At 39.0% G+C, this 22,029-nt stretch overlaps 1 protein-coding gene across 5 annotated transcripts in view; it reads left to right on the top strand.

Annotated features, from left to right (window-relative positions):
* NCOA7 (nuclear receptor coactivator 7) overlaps positions 1-22,029 on the top strand; it is an 81,704-nt gene that overhangs the window by 24,468 nt on the left and 35,207 nt on the right. For all 5 annotated transcript variants that reach the window (XM_088161856.1, XM_088161858.1, XM_014876696.2 and 2 more), the window contains 2 exons: positions 136-267; positions 17,354-17,607. In XM_088161856.1, coding sequence (XP_088017982.1) covers positions 218-267; positions 17,354-17,607 — 304 coding nt within the window. In that variant the 5' untranslated portion in view covers positions 136-217. The remainder of the gene's footprint in view (positions 1-135; positions 268-17,353; positions 17,608-22,029) is intronic.

The following is a 22,029-nucleotide window of genomic DNA, read 5'->3' as shown; positions in this document are numbered from 1 at the left end:
GTGCCCAGCAAACATTGGTTAAAGTTTTACTTCGCTTTGTCACTGGGTCAGTTGTATTTCCACAACCTGTTGGGTTTTGTAGGTGTTGTTGGCATGTTGATTTATGAACTTCCTGTTTTTAACTGTTATGTGCAGGAGACTCTGCCTGGATATGAGGTACTGACGGGAGAAAGAGCATCACGCTTGGCTGCTCACCTTGCCCATTTCACTGTAAATAATGGAGACCAAGGAAGAGAAGAAGGAACGGCGACAAGGCTATTTTGCTCGGTAAGCTTACAGGGCTTATTTCAATGTTGATTAAAATAAAGAACTCCTTATTCTGCCTTTTTGACAAGGCTTTATGATTTTTCAAGTATTTAATTCAAAAATGAAACCCATGCTGCAGTATGAATCCAGAAAGTGCTTTCCTTGCTGTGTTCTTGATGTTTAAGTGGTGATTTCTTTCTTTTGAGTAATAATGGAAACTTGAATTATAATTCCAATTTGTAATATTAAACTGTTCTTGGGTATTCAGTTGCAAATTGCACTGCGTTTGAGCTTCCAGCATCAAGTTCCTGGATGTTGATGAAAACAAGCATATCTGAAACATATGTGTGTCTAAACCTGAAGTTTGTTTTCAAATAAAGCACAGGTTAAGTAGGGTAAGGTTAGCTAAGAAATGGTAAGCTGGCTAAACCATATCATCTTTGTAAATAAAAGCACTGTTTTTCCAATCAGTCATTTTTATCATTTGGAATTCATGATTGGTGATTTTTAAGAAGTAAGTGACATTGCTTTCCTAATAACTTGTCTTTTTTTAGTTTAGCAAGTCTCTAATCATCTCTGAGCTCTGATGTACAAGAAGAACCAAAGCTCACTTACTCTTGGGAGGAGATAGGCAATAAGTTTAAAAAACATCTTTGTCTGAAGGATGTTTTCTATTCTGTTGAAGAGGAGAATTGTGTCCTGTCTCCACGCAGTACTAAATAACTGTAGCCTTAGTGCATTACAGACGTCTAGAGACATGCCTGTCACAACATTAGAAGTAGTGTGGGGAAAAGTTGCTGCTTTTTTATTGCTATTCAGGTTCTGTGTAATGGTGGCTAATGACTGGAGGAAGTTTTGGTCATGTGTTAATGTCTGGTGACTTGCTTTCCATTTGGAGAAATGCAGTTATGGTGATGTTGACAGAATGTTGCAGTTTGGGATTCTGAGGAGGGGAAATGGATAATGGCATCTAAAACAGAGGAGACATTATGAAGGATAAAGCAGAAGTAGTGAAAAGGAAAACTAAGGAACTAAGTAACAAGTAACTAACTAAGGAACAAGTAATTTTGTGTTAAAGAAGACAGGGTTTGAGACTGATGTCTGAGTAAGGTGCTTTAGTATTGAGGATGTTTTGTGTTCTTTCTAAGTGCTGTTTGATAAATAAGTGGAAAGCCTTAAGAGGCTTTCAGGCAAGTCCTTGACAATTGTATTTAATCTGCTTTCCTCTGTCTTGTGAGTGTTCCCTTTTAAAAACTCACAGGGGCAGCATGTCTTGTATGGATGTAGGACATTGAGCAAGGCTCAAAAAGATGCAAAATCAATTTGTAGTATTAGGACTTAGCTGCTATGTAACTTTGGGGAGGTTACCTGTCTCTTTCCCTCCCAACTTGCATCTTTTTTCTTTATATATGTTGCAGGCCTTTAAGTCCCCACTCTAAGCAAATTTGCGGATGAATTTTACAAGAATGTCCTTGCAGACCCTCAGGTCGTGTGTTAATAGAAGCTGAACTCTCAGTAGGTCATGTCCAGCTTTCCTTCCTGCACATCCTCTGTGTGTGCAGTCAGGGACAGAAGCAGAGCTCAGTTTACATTTAGCATACTAAGTGTAACACACACTTCCTGTAGTAAACAGGTGCCACAGGGTCTTGCAGGTGAATGGTTTAAATGCTTTGCACAACGACCCAGATAAATGTGATACGGGTACCTGAAAATAATAGGTAGATTATATTGCCTTTAGTACAAAGACAGTTCCAACAATGTCTCTGGTTTTTTTTAAACTGTTTCAAATTTTGACTTAATGTCAAAGGCCAGATTTTCATTTGACACAGAAGTTACCAGATTAGGTGCCTCATATTGGGGCGCAGATGATTTAATGAGGTGCATGCTTTGGTGTTGCTATCAGTTGGGATTAAGAAAGATCCCTTTTGCTTATATCCTGGTTATAAAGGGGAAATGTTTATATTCAATGCTGGTGGAATAAAATATTTAATATAGTCCACTAAGTACCTATAAATGAAAATACACAAATTTTTATAGAAAATCTTCGTAATGTGAGGGGAAAGGTTATTATTATACTAACAAGGTCAAAAACATTAACTGAAAAATGGAAAATTATGCTTTTTCTCTTAAGCTCTTACTAACAGAAACCCAAGTTCTCTGTTGGCAGAGCCAGGGAACATGTTAATGTGAGCAATGGGACAAACAGTTCCCTTGCTGCCCTGCCAGCATCCCGAAGTGTCTGACTTCCCATCAGAAGGCAGCTTTTGGCCTTCAGGGCAGTGTAATCTTGGTGCCTCCTGGGCAGCTTTTGGTAGGGGTGGTGCTCAGTGTCTGAGTGGTTATGCTTGCAGTTCTTGAAAGGGTTAGCTTAAGAATCCCAAAATATGTGCTTACAAACCAGCTCCTGAATTGCAAGATCAAGACATGAAATTGTCTGCATCTCTGTCCCCCAAATTAAGCATTGTTTACACATTTATTCTCTAAAATATTTGAAATTGCTCTGTAGAAGAGGTCCACTCAGCCATCATATTTTTCCACTATGGACAGTTATGGTCCTATTGCCTCAGTTTTCCCAGGTCTTGCTCCCTTCCCTGTGGCAAGTGAAGCTGAAATGAAACTTTCCCCATCCATTTTTGCTTCTTACCAAATGCAATTTTACCCACTGTATTTTTGTGGTTAAGGGCTTATTTTTTGCCTTAGTTGTCAGGAAAAGAAAAAAAGTGATTTTTTTCAAACAAAATAGACATGTCTTCAAAACCTTTTCAAGAGTGATTTAGATTCCTTGTGTAGAAAAAATGTTACGGCACGTAGGAGTTTAACAGGCAAGAAGTGAAAGTGTAAGAGTAACATGAGCATAAATTTCTCTTATGCAATAGGTCCTTATTTAACTGTTACTCCTACTTACAGGCTATTCTGTGTAGTTAAGTTTTCTTGCCTTATTTTCCCAACCATGTTTTTAGGCTTTTCTGTTGTCTTCTGTTTCACTGGCTCTCAAATGGACCAGTATCTATGCTGGTATTCAGCAAGTCCAAAAATAGATAGCACAGTGTAATGGATGTACAGTGGCACATCTATGTGTATTGGCTCTACTGTGACATTTGGTGCTTTTTATTGTGATTATGTGCCCATGAACCCAGATACAACTTCCTATGTCCCTCTGCCTGTGCACCTTCCCTCTCACAGAATGTAGGGCCTCTCAGTTTCCCCTTGCCCATTGTGTAGGCTTGAGTTCAGGGGTACTTCATGTCATAAAATGAGTAGCCATGAAAATTTTAACTGAATTTAGAAAGAAACTACCAAAATGAATGCTGTGTATCACATGGAAAGAATTGCTTTGGATATAAATTGGTAGCCTGGAGGGCTGAATATACAGCTTGAAAGTGGAATTGGTTTGTGCTGTTGTGTGCTACTGGATATATTTTGCATATGCTGTTATGTGACACTGGATAGCTTTGGACAAGCAGTGAAAGAATATGAGAACTCTTAAGGGAAGAGTTTGAACAGTTTTTTGAAAGAATGAGAAAAGGGGCTCTTTCTGGTTCGTTTTCTGGGTCTCAGCATTCATCACAGCAAGTTACTGAGCATTTTCCATGTTTTGTACAGTCTTATGTCAAGTAGCTGTCTGCTACTGTCTTAGGGAAAAGAAGTAAGTATGCTTTATTTGAAACAAAATGCTGCTTTTCAACAAGTTGACCAAAATACTTGATTTTTTTAAATCATTGTCTTCAACTTGTGGTGACCTTAATCTGAACAATCTGTATGGAGATGAAATGTGAAAACCATACTTACATTGAATGATTTTTTAATTGTTTCCAGGGAAATTATGCATTTTAGTTTTCAGTTTCTTTTTGGCCACCACTGAGAGCTGGATTTCTCATGCCAAAAATGAAGCACTTGTATTAGGGAAAATATTCTCACTGGGATTTGGGTGCTTTTGTGTTTATTGAATTTACATTGGTCTTGCTACCATCATTCTTTTGAGAAAACTGCATAAATGTCTAGGATATGCTCTAAAGGCCATCCCAGTAGGCAGAGACTCCCTTTAGCTCCAGGTTCTTAATACTTTTTTATAACCTGAAGTCAGCTGTATAACTTGATGTTCACCTCCTGTTTCCTTATGATGTCAGTATCTAAGGGATATAAAGGAAATCACAGCGTGTTATAAGTTCATTTAGGTTCTTGGCTTATATACCTAAATTTACATCCATACAGTTGAAGGTTTATACATTAAACCCAAGATTTAAAGGAGATAAATATAAGTGTATTGCAGTTGTTGTTTACTTGTTACCAGTTGCAATTTACAGCTTTTTTTCCTTTTCATTATTTTAATACTTAAATAAAACCATACAACAAATAGCGTACAGCTTTTCAGTCACATAGTTGGTTATGACCTAACCTTAGCTTTCCTTTTAAGTATTCACAACAATTCCAACAGTAGGAATCATTGATATATAGCTGTTGAGCTGTAAACAACTGCAGTCTGGAAAGCTTAGCTGGGGAAGGCATTATATGTATTTGTCATGTTGTTATGATTTTTCCCTGATCCTTGCTCTTGGCAGCTGTTGGAGACAGGAGGTTGGTATGCACAGACCCTTGGTCTGACATGCTGTGATCATTCCCTTGGTCAGTCTTTTGTATATTGCAAGCTGTCAGATTTATAAGCATCTCATTTGGACTTTCCCTGTCTTCTGTTTTATTCCTGTATTCAGTAATTGTGCATTTCATATTTTTTATTCCTGTGGCTATTAAGACACAGATGAAGAAATAAAAATGCAGTGAGCACAGAGGGACTGTTTGGGAAAAGGGCATCAGTGATGACTAGAACAGAGGAAAACCTAGATAAGAAATATAGATAAGAAATATAGCACGAAGATTCTTCCTTGAGGGTGTCTCGTGTATGTGAGACGTTTTCATGAGTTTTTCTGTTAGGTGCGGTTCTTGCTGGTCAGACTCATTACATCCATGTAACAAACTTCAAATGTTGGGTGCTCCTCAGCTCACTATTCCTCCAGCACTTGCCTCCTTGCAATTGTTATAATTCTGCTGAGCCAACATGGTGGTGTTTATTCAGGTTTCCTGTAGCACCCATAATTTATTTTTTGCTTTTAGGAGGAAAAGTTCTCCACACATTGTTTTTAAAACAAACCATCATGGAGATTTATCTTGGGTGTGAAGAATAGTCAAGCCAAGATCCTGGAGATGCTTAAATATTTTTTAAATGGCTCTAGGAAATAATACATCATTTCAGTTCATCTGTATAATGAAAATATCTTAACTCTGCTTCCAGATCTATAAACATTACCTCATAATCCTGTTACTGAAACTGAATAACAGTATTGAATTTTATTCACATTGTTTCAGTCAATATCAAGTATGCCTGAGGCATTCTATTTTGTAACAAAAGGCTGAATATATCACTACTTCAGATTTATGGGGTGCAATGGTTATTATTTGCTCTGTTGCTTAGGGTGTGTGTGTGTGTGTGCAGGATAGTTGATTTGCTATGGTGGATAGCTAAAAAAAAAAAAAAAGTTTCAGAAAATAGCCTTATGATTTGCCTTCCAGGTATTTATGCTTGAGGGGTTTCAATGTTTTCAGCAGACTTTCTGTCTTCTGTGCTGTAGGTCAGTATTTTAGCTGCCCTTTGCAACTGTCACAGTGTAAGATGTTGAAAAATGTCTAGAATTTCACATCATCACTTGGACCTGTTGGGAGGTTGATCAAGTCCTTCAGATGCTTGAGAGATGCTGTTTGTTGCTTACAAATATTTTAGTGTGTGTATATATATAAATATATATATAAAGTTTTCTTTTTATCATAGATGAAAATCTGGAGAATGACAGTTGGGAGGGAAATTGAACCCGCTTTTTCTGAAGTATTGCCTGGGAGAAGTTAAACAGCTGTTTATCTTGGGAACTCTTTCCTCATCTCACATTGAAGTTGCTTTCTGCATTCCAGGGTTTCTGTGTTAGCAATCTTGTAGTTCTGTGGTGCAGGATAGAGTTCAGCAAAAGAGGATGAATCACCATTTTCTGTCTAAATCACAGAATTATTCCCAATGTGAATGCTTCCTCTGGGAAACACAAGATAGTGGTTTCTGCAGTCTTGGTTCTTTCCAGTGCTTTCATCCTCAAGAGTAGTGGAGTCATTTAGGATTGAAGATGATTTTTGTTACTGGTAACCGAATTAGTGAAAGTATTTAATGGAGCTCTGAGGCTTTCCTCAGGCTTCTTTAAAACTTTCCAGTAGCAGAAATGCTGTTTATGGAGACACAATGCTTGTGTAAGACAGGAAGCATGGTTAACCTCCTCACCCATTCACTTCCCCCTGCATGTGAAATGAGACTCGGGGAAAAGTGTGGCCTCTGTATGAAGAGGCTTTTTTTTAGGACAGAGAAGAAAGGTGGAGTTTTGTGATTTCTTGATGTCTTTGAGAGCTGTATTGCAGACTAGGCAGAGAAAAGAGTTTAGTTAATCTTCAAATGTACTGTGTCACACCACATGTGAAAAAATTTCACATTTTTTCATCTTGCAAGATTCTTGTAAGGTTGGATTGTTAGACAGAAACATGCAATGACCTTAAATTTGCTTTTTCCCAAAGGGACCTTTGGGTGTGTCTTATCAACCTTTAAAAAGAAACTTATTTAGCCTTCTTTATAGAACATAAATAGTTACACGATGGGCCTTTTGATGTAGATATCTGTGCAGTTTTGATAAGAGTTGCTATTAACATAGTTTCAATGTAATTTGTCTTCCTCTACTTCCCTTCCCCTCAGCCTACAGCTGGGAATGCCGGGCACTGAGGGATGTACTGGACGTTCCTCGTGGGCCATGCCATTTACCTTTTTGCACTTGGAGGGATTTAAAGACATATCTTAAAAAGGATAAAATTTGTAGGCTTCACAGGGTGGCTTTCTGGATAGGTGAGATACAGACTTCTTACTGTATCTGATATAATGACATTTTAAAATTGCGCTGTTTCTGTAGTGTCTGCAGATATGGTCTTTCAGCCTCCCAGGTGTGTGTTTTCTTCTGTTCTTAGGTGTTTTATGTATCTACTGATAAAACTCTGCTTAACCCCAGTGAACTGTTTTAAAATAAAGTCTAGCTTAAACACTGGTTGAAATGTAGCATAATACTTGTCAGAAGTGTGGTTGCACGGTCGATTGTAAAGTGATGTGTAAGATGGTACTGAAAGGAGGTGGTCACACTCAGCCTTCTGGTTTTGCCATGTCTCTTGTAGATGACAGAGGTGTCATCACTGAGCCACTCGAGCATGAAGGAGCCTTTTAGAAGCAGCCACCTAAAGAGATGCCTAATGGTACTGACTTTTTAGTGCTGCTGTTAATCATCATCTGCCCATGCTCTGAGAAACAGCAACTGTCTTACCTCCTTTTGGCAGCAGTCCTGGTCATCTCTCCTGTGATTTGTACCACGGGTAGTAGGTCTGAACAGTATTTTGAGAAGGAGAACGGTTGGCATTGTGAGCTATATTACAGTTTCCTGGATTGAAGAAAACACAGGTTGATAAGAAGCTAGACATGCAGCCTCAGGGAAGGTGTTTCTGGCTCACAAGTAAAATTGCCTGCCTTTGTATCTGCCATCATTTGAGACTTTTGCCTGTATGGTTTTGGCATTTGCCATGCTACATTGTATATTCCCTTTCTGGTAAGGGTGCTGCATGTTTAAGGAGAAAGGTATGAATGATACCTGCAGGAATATGCTTTTTGGAAAGGGGCAGTTTTCTCCCTCTGAGAGATTGGAAAGCACTCTATAGCTAATTAAGGGAATTCTGTTAGTAAGAGAGGAAATACTGGGGATCCTCTGTGGGTACACTGGATACCTGTCTGCTTACACTGTGTCTGAACTACTATTTGCATGTTCTGCATTTTTTGTTGCGTGCCTCTAGGCATTGGGCTCCCCAGTCTTGCCTCTCCAAGGAACTGAAGCTTTTTGCCTCTGCTCTGGGACTTTGAACAGGGTAAGAAGCTGTCTGGATATTCCTGGTGGCCTTAGGTTCCCCATGGTAAACTCTCATGCCCTCAGTGTTAATCCAGCTTCCAGACTGTGTTTGGAAGGGATTTCTTCCACCCCACCCTGCATCTGCCAATCTGATTATGTGGAGGTGAGTTCTAAGTGTAGGTTTGTGGTGGTTTTTTTCTGTTCTACTCTGTAGTCTGAGCAAGGAATATTTCCTAGGATCATCTGATACTTGAAGATGTCTCTTAGCTATGCTTTAAGTGTCTCATGCTGTTCCACTGAGATCTGTGGGATTCCTCCTGTTGATTTATGTAAGAGAAAATCCCAAAGAGAGCAGTAGGAATGGTTAGGAATTTGGAGAGGAGGGAGATAATTGTCCTTATGCTGGAAAACCTTTGAAATGTAAATGAGCCGTAAATCAGCTCTCTGGGTGTCTTAATACACTGAGTATTTTCCTGTGAGATAGCAGTTTCTAGCACAGAGAACTTGTCTTGTATAAGACTTAATATACTGCTAATAACTTCAGGCTTTTGCTACTATTTTTCTGGACTATTTTTATTTCAGTAGGTGTAAGCTTAACAGCTAGCCAATCACTGGTAAGCTTAGTTTAAATTATATTATGGTTTTGGCATAACAGTGCATTTCTGTCATGGATTTTTACTTTTAGTAATGCTTTTATAAATATATGGTTTGTAGGTGTTAATCACATGTTTCAATCAGTCTTTAAAAATCAAATCTTCTCAAGCAGAAGATTTATCTGTATGTTCACTATCTGTTAGTGAACTAAATGTTAAAAAGATGATTCTGCTCTTTCCACCTGGACCACAGCAGGTCCTGCGTGTAGCAGTTCTGCTTGCCTGAGGCTAAGAGGGATTTTTTGTTGTTATGGAGATGTTCTGTGTTATAAATACTGCCAAAACGGTGGGGTTTTTTTTGTTTTTTTTTTTTGGCAATCCAAAGTTACAGCATATGACTCTGGTCCCATGGACGGATGCGTTTGAGCAATTTTATGCATGTGAAGAGCCATACTGTTAGGTGTTAGAGAACAGTGAAAGCTGCTTGTAGGAGCTGAGCTGTCCAGGCACGAGTGGTGGGAGCAGGTCCAAAGCACTGTGGCTGCAGGGAGAAGTGCCAGAGCACGAGAGGGGAGGCCAGGAGCTCCCTACCCATCTGCCGTAGCAGGGGTAGGATCCAGCATGCCAGGAAGCTTTACTTCCCAGCCCAGAAGGGAAGGGACCAGTGGGCATAATGGCAGGTAGCTGGACAGAATGTCTCAGAGCACCTCCCTCATCTGGATTTGGTAGGAGATCATTGTCCTTGAAAATACCAGGAGGCTGAAGATAGCTCCTGACCTGCTTGTCCCCACGAGCCTCCTGCTCTGCATCTGCTGAGCAGTCAGCCTCCTGTGTGTGCTGCAGCCTGGGTGCTGCTGCAAGGAACGGGGCTGCTTGCTGTTAAGCAGAGGCTGCCTTACAGGATTAAACTCAGGAGCACTGGAACTCCCTGATTTCCTCAGCTTATTATTGTAGTGCAGCTACTGCCTCAAGTGCAGTGAGACCTCATGGGCTTGCAGAATCCAGAGAACATGGAGATAGAGCAGAGCCTCTTGTGTCTTCCTTTTGACCCATCTTCCATCACGCTGACAATGGGCAAGATTTACTTTTTGCTTTTTCATTTTCCCTGAAGTAATTGCTTCTTCACCAGCCATATACTTTTTGACTGCAGGTTAAAAGTTTCAGCTGAAGTGAAAATGAAAAAATGCAAACTATTTTTCAGGCAAAAATACATGCATAAATAGTATAATATTTGATATAAAACCCACAGAGGAGTTTTAAGATGTAGTAATTAATACACATTTTATCTATTATGAGTGTAGTTGAGGTACACTACTGTAATGGTATGATTGCTGGAAAATATCAGACCATGTCAAATTCTCACTTTAAGGTATATGCTTGTTAAAAGCTGCACTTGTACATGCCTGCCACGAGACTGTCCCACGTAGACGAGCCCTCTCTGTCTTGTCATCTTTATACCTGTGCTCTTTTCACTATAGTATTAAAAAGTGAGACTTATGATCAATCTACACCCAAACAGGTGTCTTCGTTATCTTTTATTCAAAATAATACTGTTGTCTTTGGAGTTGTTCTCAATTCTTGCGTTTTGTTTCTCTATGTTAATTAAATATTAATTTTAAAGAGCCTTCCTCTTTTTTCATGGAATTTGAGTTTTATGAAGAGTATTCACTTAAGGCTAGGAGTGAGGAGTTTATAAAAGTTTTGGAGAAACTTGAGATGTGTGTCAGCCAGCCTTATGAACTTACTGTCTTCATCAAAATAAAAAAAGTTTTACTATGGTGTGACTTCTTCTGTGCAGCTGCTCTGTAACATCCTTCTTTGCTGTGTAACTGCAGTTCCCTTTTCCTTGCAGTTTCACTCAGCTGATATGGAGAGGAGTGGTGGATCGAGGGGCTGGCATTAAGCAGGGGGAGAACAGCTGGGAGTCAGCGCTGTCTGGAGGTGACAGGGCAGGGCCATCCCTCCCTTGCCAGCGCTTCAGTGTGGGGAGAATGCCTGGTTGAGCCACTTTAGGAAGAATTCCTGGCATGTGTGGGAGCCGTTTGGGGTGGTCAGTCAACACCACAGTAGGAGATAGTATCTGGCACTGTCAGCAGAAGAAAGCAGGAGGAGCACGATGAGAGTGTGTTAAGAATCAAGTTGGTATTTGTGACAAAAGAGTTCTGTGGTGCTGCTCTATTTGAATAGGCCTATAAGTGAACTTCTGGCAAAGTTAAAGGAATATTCTGAAGAGAAAGATTTCTTCATTTTGCTTTCTGCCTAAGGCAGAGAGCATGCAGTAACTAAGGTTATAAGGGAGAGAATCAACTAGATGTCTAAAGCAAGCAATACAGCTTTCCAGAATCCTTTTCTTATGGAAAATACTTTATTAAATTGTTGTCGTAGCAAAGGAGTGCTAAATACATCGTAACTTGTTTTGCTAAGTACACAAAAGATGAGGATAGTTTTGCCTTTGAAAATGGAAAATTTGTTAATGTGTGTGGGAACATTGTAGTCTTAAATTTAGGAAAAGAAAAACTTTCTGACAGCTCAAAACCACCTTGAGTTTTACCGAGAGAAACAGGGATTATTCCTACCCCCTAAATAAACATGAAAGATGTTAGATGGGATATTTAAAATACCATGATCTAAGTGAGAAAACTGGGGAGATTAACCTATTTTACTTAATCTAAGAACTCATTTTATCAGACATTGTAGTGTCTTTAAAATAACAGAACAATTTTACTACAAATCCTTCCTCCACATTACAGATGATGAAACAGATGTAGTGACTTGGTTTTTAGGGTAATGGCATTATTGGGAAGAAGATAGACGTACCCTGGATTGTCAGTATAGCACTTCACTCTCTGGAGCATGCCAGCTTTCCTGAGCATTGCTGCTGGCTGGCCATCTGTGAAGCCTGGTGCTGGTACTTGTTGTCAATCAGTAACAGGAGTTCCAATAAAAGTGGAAATTTCCAGCTTGGACATATGCTACTACTATCAGAGCTTTCAGGAGTTGTTTTTTGTCCTTTGGAATGACAAGGTTGTGGACACTTTTGAGTGTCTGCAATCATCATACTGGAACCACGTGGTTGTCCTTGATAATTTTTTCAGAATTAATTTTTTTGGTAGCTTTTTCTTCTCTGTGGTTAGTTCTTTAAAGATCTGGCAAAATATGTGTTCTCTCCCCTACATATGCCTTAATAGTCTGTTTTAATAGTCAACATACAGTCTTGTGTCTTGCTTATTTCCAAAACAGGACATGTGCCAACCTGAAATGGCTGGTGTTCCATGGAGTGTGCTTCCTTGCGGTGGATGCTGTTCACTTTTAGGAAGATTTCTGAAGATGAATGGCTTTGTATTTATTTCTGTACTGAAGTGAAAGTAGTAGCCACACTGGGGAGATCTGGGTAAAGTCTGGCAAGCAACCTGACTTCTTTGGCTTTGCAAGCAGCAATGATTTATTTTGTCAGAGATCTTCTTATTCTTCAGGTTCCATCAGATGGGATGAGAGCACAGCCATGCCTGGAGCTGGCTGAGTAGTTCTGACACTGAGCTGGGTGGAGGGGAGGGGGGTGATCTCTGCAGAGGGGAGAGAATGGCTGACTAAGGTCCAACCAGTGGGTGACTAATGGAAATTTTTGCTGGTTTAAGATTTCTGTAGGTAGGTATGAGGGTTTTTTAATGTGAATTTGATTTATTTAGCTCTTCTAGAAGGGTGGAGAATGGCATGGAGGGTAGAAAGAAACTAGTATATATTATAATCAGTGCAGAGATTTAAATTAAGATTAAAATGATTAATTCTGAAGTAAATAATTGGGGTGCATATCATTTTTATATAAAGGAATCTTAATGGGAACAAAACAGTTTAAGATGTTTTAAGTGTTTTAAAGGGGTTTTTTGTAATATTTTTGTATATATGCATAAATAGATTTTAAAAAATTGTATTTGAGGAACATGATCTATTTGTGCTCTGCAGGATGTTGAGATGATTGTGTGCCGGATATCAAGGCACATTTTAGAGGATGCACATTGTGGAAGATTTCCAAAAAAGGAAAACTTCAGTTTGTCAGCTGGAAGATAAAAAGATTTATTCCCCTTTCCCCTTTCTTTTGTTTATATTTTTGGAGGACCATTTTATTAGATACTTTTCTTTCTAAAGTAAGAGTTGTACATGGTGTATGATCTTTATTAATCTAATACATCATAAAAAACATGTCTTACTATCACAGGAGTTTTTTAGAACATCCTATGAAAAGGACATAGTGCTCTTTGACTGTGATACTGTGTATTGAATGAGTCCTATTTAACTGTCTGTTAGACACCTCTATTGAATAAATGTTAAGCAAAACAAAATTAAATTCCTAGGAAAAAAGTTACTGTCAGATTTCCATGTTTTTATTGTCTCAGTGTCAGAGTTGCTTCACTGGTTGCTTGTAGTTTCTAGTGGAAGTTGAGCAGATAACATCACCTCTCTTTTCTCTGAACAGTTTTCTTTTTATCCTAACCATCTACCTAAGCATAATAGGAAATTCAGGCTGTTTTATTCTAAAAACTAGCTATTTGCCTTTCATAGGTAGTCAGGTAGAGTTGGGTCTGGAAGATGAAGTAGGCCATTTCTTGGAATCTTCCTAGTTCCTGTAAGTCATTGCCCAAGGTATTAAACAGTCAGTTGCAAATTAAGTAAGCACTGCTAAGCTTGCATTTTTACCTGCCTACTCTGAGATTGTGTCCATTTCAGATCATTAGTCTTTATTAATTTAAATGGTCTTTGTATTGCAGTAAGTTTTGCTTTTGCTGGTAAACTTTGTATTTGGACAAACTTAGAAAGTGGCTTACTGGTTGTTGCTCAGAAAGCACTTGAGGTATAAACTCAGAAGAAATGTTTTGCCTGTCAGAATCAATTAGCTTGAAAAATGTTATCTGATGTCCAAATGAAATTACAGATGTGTAAGTCTTTCTTCGTAAACAGAAGTGTTGTTACAGATAAGGTGCTTGTTTATCCTGCCTTTCCTGTTTCTTTTTCTTTCTTTCAACAGCTTTCTTAGCGGAGCACAACATATCCATCAATTGACATGGAAAACTAAGCATTTTCTGCAGCGACACTTTATGAGTTCACTTTATACATCTTGTTTTGTCTGAAAGATTTGAAAAATTAATTTTTTTTTTTGTTTTGTTCAGCTCCCTCTTACTTTCATAACTATTGGGACAAAACTGAATGTTGGATTTGTTCACAGACATCCCCTTAGAAACTGAAAAAACACACTCAAAATCTTCAAAAGCAGTTGAAAAAAGATATATTTCATGTCGTGAAGGCTGGGAAATACCTGAGAGCTGGGAGAAGAGTAGATTAGACTTTCAGCCCCCACCTCTTTAGTAGGCGATGGGTTTTGAAATCTGAGCAGGAGAAGGACTGGCAGCTTGTGTGGGATATACAGGTCAGTGTGAGAGAAGGGTGAGTGGAGGCTGAAGGAGGTACCTCAAGGGATGGAGTTTAAAGATGCAGTGAACCCTCCAGCTGTGTTCTTCACAGCCCAATCTCTGCTGCACTGTACCAGTGTTCATTAATAATGAGTTGCCTCATGTGTATACAGGGTTTTGCTTTACTAAGAAGGTGCATAATGTCAAAAAGCATAGTAGGTTTGAGGCTGCTGTTATGGCTTTAAATGCTGATGAAGGCTTATTTTTATTCCTTAGGATATTACAGGCAAGGCTTTTCAGGAGTGGTGAATTGGAGGGATTCGGGTAATTTTTACCAGGCTGTAGAAACGTCTGGAAGAAGCCTCTTACAAGCAGAGCTCATAACCCTAGAGAGAGTTGCAGATACTCTGAGTCTTGTCTGGAATGTCATGGATACTTCGTCTTAATTTAGTCTAGTGCCACAGTTACCACTTTTGGAGTTGGATGGTCATGGCCTTGAAACAGAGCAGTGGGCAGGAGGAGTAAGCTTGACACCATCTGAAAATCTGATACCTGCCGTGGGGATGGAATAGAAATTATGCAGTGCTCAGATTCTTGATGACTTCTACCTGAAGGATGCTGGTGGCACTGTCCATTCACAGCAGCAGCAGCAGCTGTGTGCTGGCGATGCTGTACCTTGTGTAATGAGCCCCCAGTGTGCTGCAGTAGTGGGTATGCAGCAAGATTAAACACTGAGGACAAGAACCAGTTGCATTGCAGGGAGTTGGTTCAGACTCTCCTTTCTGATTTCCTTTTTTCTGTCACTAATGGACCATTTCTGTTTTAGTTCTTTATTCTAAAAGTTGCCAGGGGCATCTTTGAAAACTCCAGTTCAAATGAGAATGTTTTAAGGAAGGTACTGGCAGAAGTTGTTAGTACTGTCACAAGGACTGTTGACCTCTAGAGAGGTTTTTCTCTTTTTTTTCCCCTGCCAAAAAGGGTTCTATGTTTCCATTAGTGGTTCTTTTGTTGTTTTGAGATACTACATTCATACTACAGAAAGCTTACCTAACAGAGTTTGTGATCAAAATAGACTGTGAATCTGAAGACAGGAGTGTCTGATGCAGTGTGAGTAGAAATGGGATGCCAGTGGATGCTTGCTAGTTCTCATCTACTGAAGCAGGTGATTTGGGTATCCTGTGATATGCACACACAGAGGAAGGTCGTTGAGTCACTAGAGTCAAAAGTCAGGAATGTGGCTCATTTAGAAGTCTGGAATCGGGTATAACCATGGTAGGAATATGCCATTTCAGCACAGAGAGCTGCTTTGCCAACATTTACACCAGAGCTAAATATACACATTGTGCATGCAAAGTGTTTGTAATGTTTTGTGATTGCTACAGCAGCCTTTCATAAGGGCTGTGGCTTATTAGTTAAAAATAAGCCTCCTTTGCACATGCAAATTTTCATTAGTCTAGTTTAGCACTTAGTTTAAACACTTCATTTGTTATTTAGATGTAGTCACTTTTATCTTTTTATAAATCCCTGTATAGTGTTCTCATATGTAGTCAGGACTGAATCCATAAATTTCATATGCAGTAACTATCTCTTGCTGTGCAGAGCATGAGCTACTACTTCTAGTTGTCTTACAGATCTGTCTTTCAGGTCTGAATGGGGAGCCACAGCATCCTCACTGGGTTGGCTGCAGGATGTGAATCTTTCCATTTTGGGAAGCATTAAGAAATATGTATACATACATGTGTGATAGACACAGTTTGTAAGACAGTATTTTCAAGTGTTTCATTGGAAGGTATGGGTCACATGTAGTCCGAGAAACTGACCCTTCTCAGTCTAAACATTCTCAACTTGGAACTGGTTTTATTTTATTTTTTTAAAAAGATGTATAGCCTGAAGTGTTTTTCTAAAACTTGCAGTTGCTCTGTGTATTTATTTTTATGTTGTAGTCTAAAAGAATACGTTAAAAGCATATAAACATAAAAGGTGGAAGAAAGAATCTCTGAAATTCCTGCATTATATTAATAACTTAATGTATTAAGCTTTCACTTATTTAAGCTACTGCTGTGACCTCATGCAACTTTTTCCCATTTGTGGTTGTCTGTTTTCTATGCATAATTCTTCCTGTGCACAAAACAAAGTTTTTGACATCAACAAGATAATTATACTACTCACTCCCTTAGGTACTTTGTAACCAAGAAGTTAATGTACTGAAGAGAAGCACCATTAGGATAGATCAGTTTTTCATTTTGTATGGTATGAGTCAGTGATTAACTGGGAACTATTTTAGTGACAGTGACCCTCAACCCATAAAGTCAGTCTTCACTCTCACTAAGCAAATTCAGTGCTATAGATGGTGATCTAGCAGAAAATTCTGTGTTAGGACTCCTGAAGACTCTTTCTCACTTGAATTGTGCTTTAAGGAGTCTTCTAAAAAGAAAATACTCTTGTTGCTATAGTGATAAGTTGGAAGATTTATAGGCAGCTCATTAAGATTTCTCTCAGAAGAAATCTAGGCAGCTGGAAAGTGTTCTGGCACAAGCAGTTTGTGGCCACATTGATCATGTTGCAGAATGAGCTCCTGGGTGACACTTCAGAATACCAGCTAGTGTGGGTTGTGCCAGCACAGCTGTGAAGTAGCATGAGTGGCCTCTAGTAGATAACCTTGGACAGCATGGAAAAAAGTAACAAGTTTATATGAGAACAGATGGTTTTATAAAGCAGGAGCAGTGGAGTGTGGAATTGTTGTTAGCCGTTGTGTTATAGTACATTGTGATCTGAGATTTTATTTTATACCAAGCTTCGTCTTGAAAACACAAATTCAGTATCTTGTTTTTACATTTAGTTGCATGATCTTTTTAAAAACCCCTAGCTTTTCAGTGTTTGTTTTTTTTTCCACCTGTTCCTTTTCCTCAGTAAACACACTACTTTTTTGTTATTCTTGAGAAGGTATCCTTGAGATTGATAAAATGGAAGAAAGATTATGAGGTAGGATCATCTTAGTTACTAAGTTACTGATACCAAGTATGTGATTTTTAAAGGGTTGTAGGAATTCTGGTATTAAATTCAGTTTTAAAATGATCAATTTAGAAAGTGAGTTAACTTGTCTCTATAGGTTGGCTAAATCTTAATGTGGGTTTCTTTTCTTTATGCACAGTTTGAAAAAGAAAAGGCAAGTCAAACAAACCACCGAGACTGTCTCTGCCAATTCTCCTGGATCTCCTGGTTCCAAAACACCTTCTGAGAAAGATGATGAAAGTAAAGTTATTTTGGAGCAAATCAGTTCCTCTGAAGACAACTGTAAACTTCCTGGGGAAAAGGAAACTGTTCCAGACAAGGAAAAGAAAAAGAAAAAGTACAATCAACTGAAAGACATCAGACGCACAGAACTTAAAAGATACTATAGTACCAGTGAGTTATGTTAATGCTGTAGTATTTTAAAATACGTCTGTTTTGATAGCTTGCTAATGTATTTTTCTCATTCTGTAGGCCTTTCTTAAAAGGATAATTAACTTTGGATATCCTTCCCATAAAAGCAAATAGAATTACATAGTTCAAAATATCTGCTACTAACTTAAACCTTGCATTCTCACAAAAATACCTATATTTTGTTTCTCAGTTCTAAAACTCAGTGTTGTTATAGGCAGCACTTAGTTTATTTTTGCATTTTATTTTCGGTATTTTTAAGATTAGTCTTCAATGTTTTAGGGGGTTCAGTTTTTTTGGCAGGGCTATTTCTTTCATAAATTGACATATACTGTTTAAGGCTTCAGTCTAAATTGATATTCATGTTTGTCCGTTGAAGTGCGAGGAATTAAGTAAATTAACTACATATTTTTAAACAAGATGACAAAGAGCTTGTATGATGGCTTGATTCCCCCTTATCCCCCCCAGATGTCTAAGTAACTCAATTAATTATAAATTCCTTCTTAGATTTTTTTGCAAGAACTTCAGAAAAAAGTTAGTTGTAAATTAATATATGAGATAAGTCATATACACGTCTGTTTGTAGTTCTGGATTGTAATTTGTTAGATACTCTTAATTTATTTTAGATATGATTTATGAAATACTTCTCATTCCAGATTTTGTCTTGGCATTTTGGTGGAACGAATTCCTAGATTTGAAGCACTCTGGTTCCATCTTGTAAGGAATTCTTTCCCAAAGAGAAGAAATGGAACAGAAAACTGTAGCTATCCTCAAAGCAGACTTCTTTACTGTTCACACAGTGTGTGTGTGGATGGCTGACTCCTAAGGAGTCCTCTTTAGGATAAAAAAAGAAACCTGCAGTGAAAATGTTGTGTTGAGTGGTCATGCAGACTAGCCCATAACTGAAGAGTGCCTTTTATGAGGCAGTATAGGCCTTGCCATAAAGAAGATAAACCCTTGATTAATGCTTCCTGTCAAGCTCAAGGGTTTACAGTGATTTATTGATCAGGCTCTGACTTTTGTCAGATTTGAATGTGATGAGATCAATAATTTGAGAACTAAAAGAAGACTTTCTTCTCTCTGTCTCAAGTCCTGATCACACTGTTCTGGAAATAAAATCTGTGAAAGGAAAACTGGAGAATTGTTAATGAACAAACCTGTAAATTCTTTCTGCTTTGGAAGTATGCTGATATAAAAAATCCCAAACACACCAAAATATGAACTTCTGCTGCATTCCTAGTAAAGTGCTTCTGCTAGAAGCACTTGTTGGTTTGTACCTAGAGGAATTTAGGGGTTTGTGTGGTAGCTGAATTTTATTTCTCAAGTTTTTCAGGAGTTAAAAAATTCTGCAACAGTTATCACTTTGGTTGGTGAGATGGGGGGCAATGGGATCACTCCCTGTCACTGAAGAATGCAGCAGTGCTAAGCAGCTAAGGAGATGTAAAGATGTTTTTGATGTCTTTGAGTTGTCTTTGATTTGTGATCCAACAGTCAGTATAAACTCAGGTTTTACTTACATCTGTTTCATAAGTGTTCCCCAGTTTCATGTGGAGTGGCATCATTACAGGGTGACTTGAAATGCTACTGATCATCATGTAGGTGTGCAAAGTTTCTGCAGAGATACAGAATTTCTGTTGAGAAATAATTTAATGCTGCTGTTGAGCTGAGCACAGACTCAACTGGCAAAATCCAGAGAGATAAAAACCTCCTTCTTGTTTAAATGCCTTATTTGTTGCTCCTAAAGGTTTTTACCCAACTGGAGCATCAAATTGCAGAAGTGAAAATTTAAACAGAGGCAGAAAAGAGTTGATTGTGTCTTTTCAGTACAACTGTTAGTTTCCATGGCAGTGGACTACATGACTTACACTGCCTTCACCCGCCACAGCTATAGCTTGCAGGGTTACCTGCTTAGCTGTTTGTTACTGCTGCTCTCCAGAAAGCTGCCACCTTTTCCAGCAACTGAGTAGTTTCTGGGAGCTGTCTGTACACCCACAGCCATCTGAAAGAGCTGGACTTGTTTTAAGTAGTTTTACCTTTCACCTGCATGTGGCATGGCAGAGGACAAACCTATCTGTCTTGCTGAGTGGAGTTCTGCCAGATGTACATTCAGCAATTCTCTGCTGGAAGATGTGTCAGCTGCAATGGTGGGAAAGTACTGCCAAATCTGTAGCAACTTTATCTTTTCATTGTTGATATGCTTTCATGTGAAAGTGTCTGAGAGGGATTATCCATGCATATATGTCTGTCTTAATTATTTAATATCAGGGAGACATATGTATCATTTCCCTCTCTCCCCTGCCCTGTCTTTTTTTCCCCTCTGACTTCTCCCATTATTGATGTTTCTGAAGTGCTCTGACTAAATAGCATGCACTCTGTAGCTGCTAATATTTTTTCCATTTATGTTTTCTGATGGTCTTGGAATTGTGGTGTCTCTGCCCAACTATCCAGCTTTGACTAATGTCTAGAACATGGCAGGGGGGTTGGAGCTAGATGATCTTTAAGGTCCCTTTCAACTCAAGCAGTTCTATAATTCTAACTTTATGAAAATATGACACAGGAATTACTTCTTTTTTTTTCCCCCGAAATGCTTTCTGCACTTTATCAAAAATGTTTAAATTTTCCTCAGAAGAAAAATTTAATAATGTTGTAACAGCCATGTGTATTCGCATGATACACCCAACCTTTGTGGCTTAATGGAGGTTCTGTTGTTAGATAATTTGAGTCCAGAGGAGTTGTCTGTCAGTCGAACAGAATGAAGACCACTGTCCTCTGCATAATCTCCCTTTCATATTGTACAGGACAATAAATCCTTCTTTATTGTTCTGAAAGATGGGGGAAGGAACATCTCATTATAATTTGTTCCTTGAACACCACGTCCCTTCATTAGAGGCTTGTTTGCCTTTTTGAATTTGTAAATGCAGTGACATCTTGACTCCCCCTTTGAATGCTGTGCTTTTTAATAGATTCCTGCAGGCACCAATGCTGTCAGGAGATTTTGTTAACTCAGTAAATTCCTCTTCTCCTGTGGAAGGACTAACACAGCTTCTGAAGGCTGTGCAGAACTGGAGGTGGTTATCCCTGCCAAGCTTTGTATAAAAGAGTAGTTAAAAGACTTGGATTATTTGAGGAAGATGGAAGAGCAGCCGTGCAGCGAGGAGCTCCTCTCCTGCATCCAGGTGTGGCGTATTGTTCATGCCGGCGGGTGGCACTGCCGAGCCGAGGAGGAGGAGGTGCGACTTGGGCATCCTCTAGCATCCCTCTCCCAGCCAAAATGCCGTTCTGTTCAGTACAGCATACCGGCTTGCACTGCGGTGGCACCCTTACAAATAACCTGAAGTTATACAGGAATGATAATTTTTCTTGAGGCATTGCTAAGGCTGAATAGATCCTACTGCCAGAAAGTTTCTCCAGTGCTTCCTTTCCTCTTAGCACTTGTACTGTTCTTCAGTGCAAGTTCCATAACAATCTGCAACATTCAGTCTCCAAATCTCATCCTGTAAGACACTGCCTTGCAGATACAGCCCTTGTTCTCTTGCCTTGGAACAGCAGAGATGCTAGTACTGCTTGTTGTTTTTTCCTGAAGATCAGTGGAAATAACACTCCTTCCTCTACATTTTTGCCACATTTTTTGGCTTATGTAGTAATCTGCTTTTTAACTTTGTCTTACTCTTTCTGCTGTTGTTGCTGCAGTAAACAGGTTTCAGACTTCCAAGGATATGTCTCTCTGGCACAGTACAATGGCTATGTAGGTGATCTGACTGCTGTACTCGGTGCCCAGGATGCTCTCCCCTTCTTCTTGGGATAACCCAGCTAACCTTCTTTTGCAGCTTGGCTGCTTGGTTCTGACATGCTCTCTCTGGGAAGCCTGTTTTTATTGAAAAATGTCGACTTGACTCCTGTGAGATAAGGAAGCTCCAATTCCTGTCAGGAACTGGATGGAAACATCTGTGTTGTGCCACTGAAGACACTGAAATGTGTAAAAGTGTGACCTTCTGAAAAGAAGCAGTGTAACAGTGGTCAAAAACAATGATGAATTTCATCCATATATTTATTCCAGTGTGATATAATGTGTCTTTCTATCAGATGTGCATAATATTCCTAGATTCCACTGATTTTGCTTGAAAATCTAAGCATGCACTATATGTGAGGAATCGATCTCCGTTAAAGAATATGTCATAAAGAAAAGTTTGGTTTAGGTGGCTTGTTCCATATCACAGAGTTACTTTTGTCCAGTTAAGATAAAATCCAGTTGACTAGTTTATCATTCTGCTCTGTAATCATAAAGCCATCCTTTCGCATTCACTGTGTGGTGTTCAATTTCTGCAGGAGTGGGAGGTGAGAGTAACAAAACCCCCTCTTATTTGTAGCTCTGGTTTACATCAAAACAAGCAGGACTGCTAAACACCA

The sequence above is a fragment of the Sturnus vulgaris genome, chromosome 3, assembly GCF_052056855.1.
Source record: "Sturnus vulgaris isolate bStuVul1 chromosome 3, bStuVul1.hap1, whole genome shotgun sequence".
NCBI classification, from domain to species: Eukaryota; Metazoa; Chordata; class Aves; order Passeriformes; family Sturnidae; genus Sturnus; species Sturnus vulgaris.
Note: the sequence above shows the minus strand (reverse complement) of the source record. Positions and strands in the feature narration are given on the sequence as shown.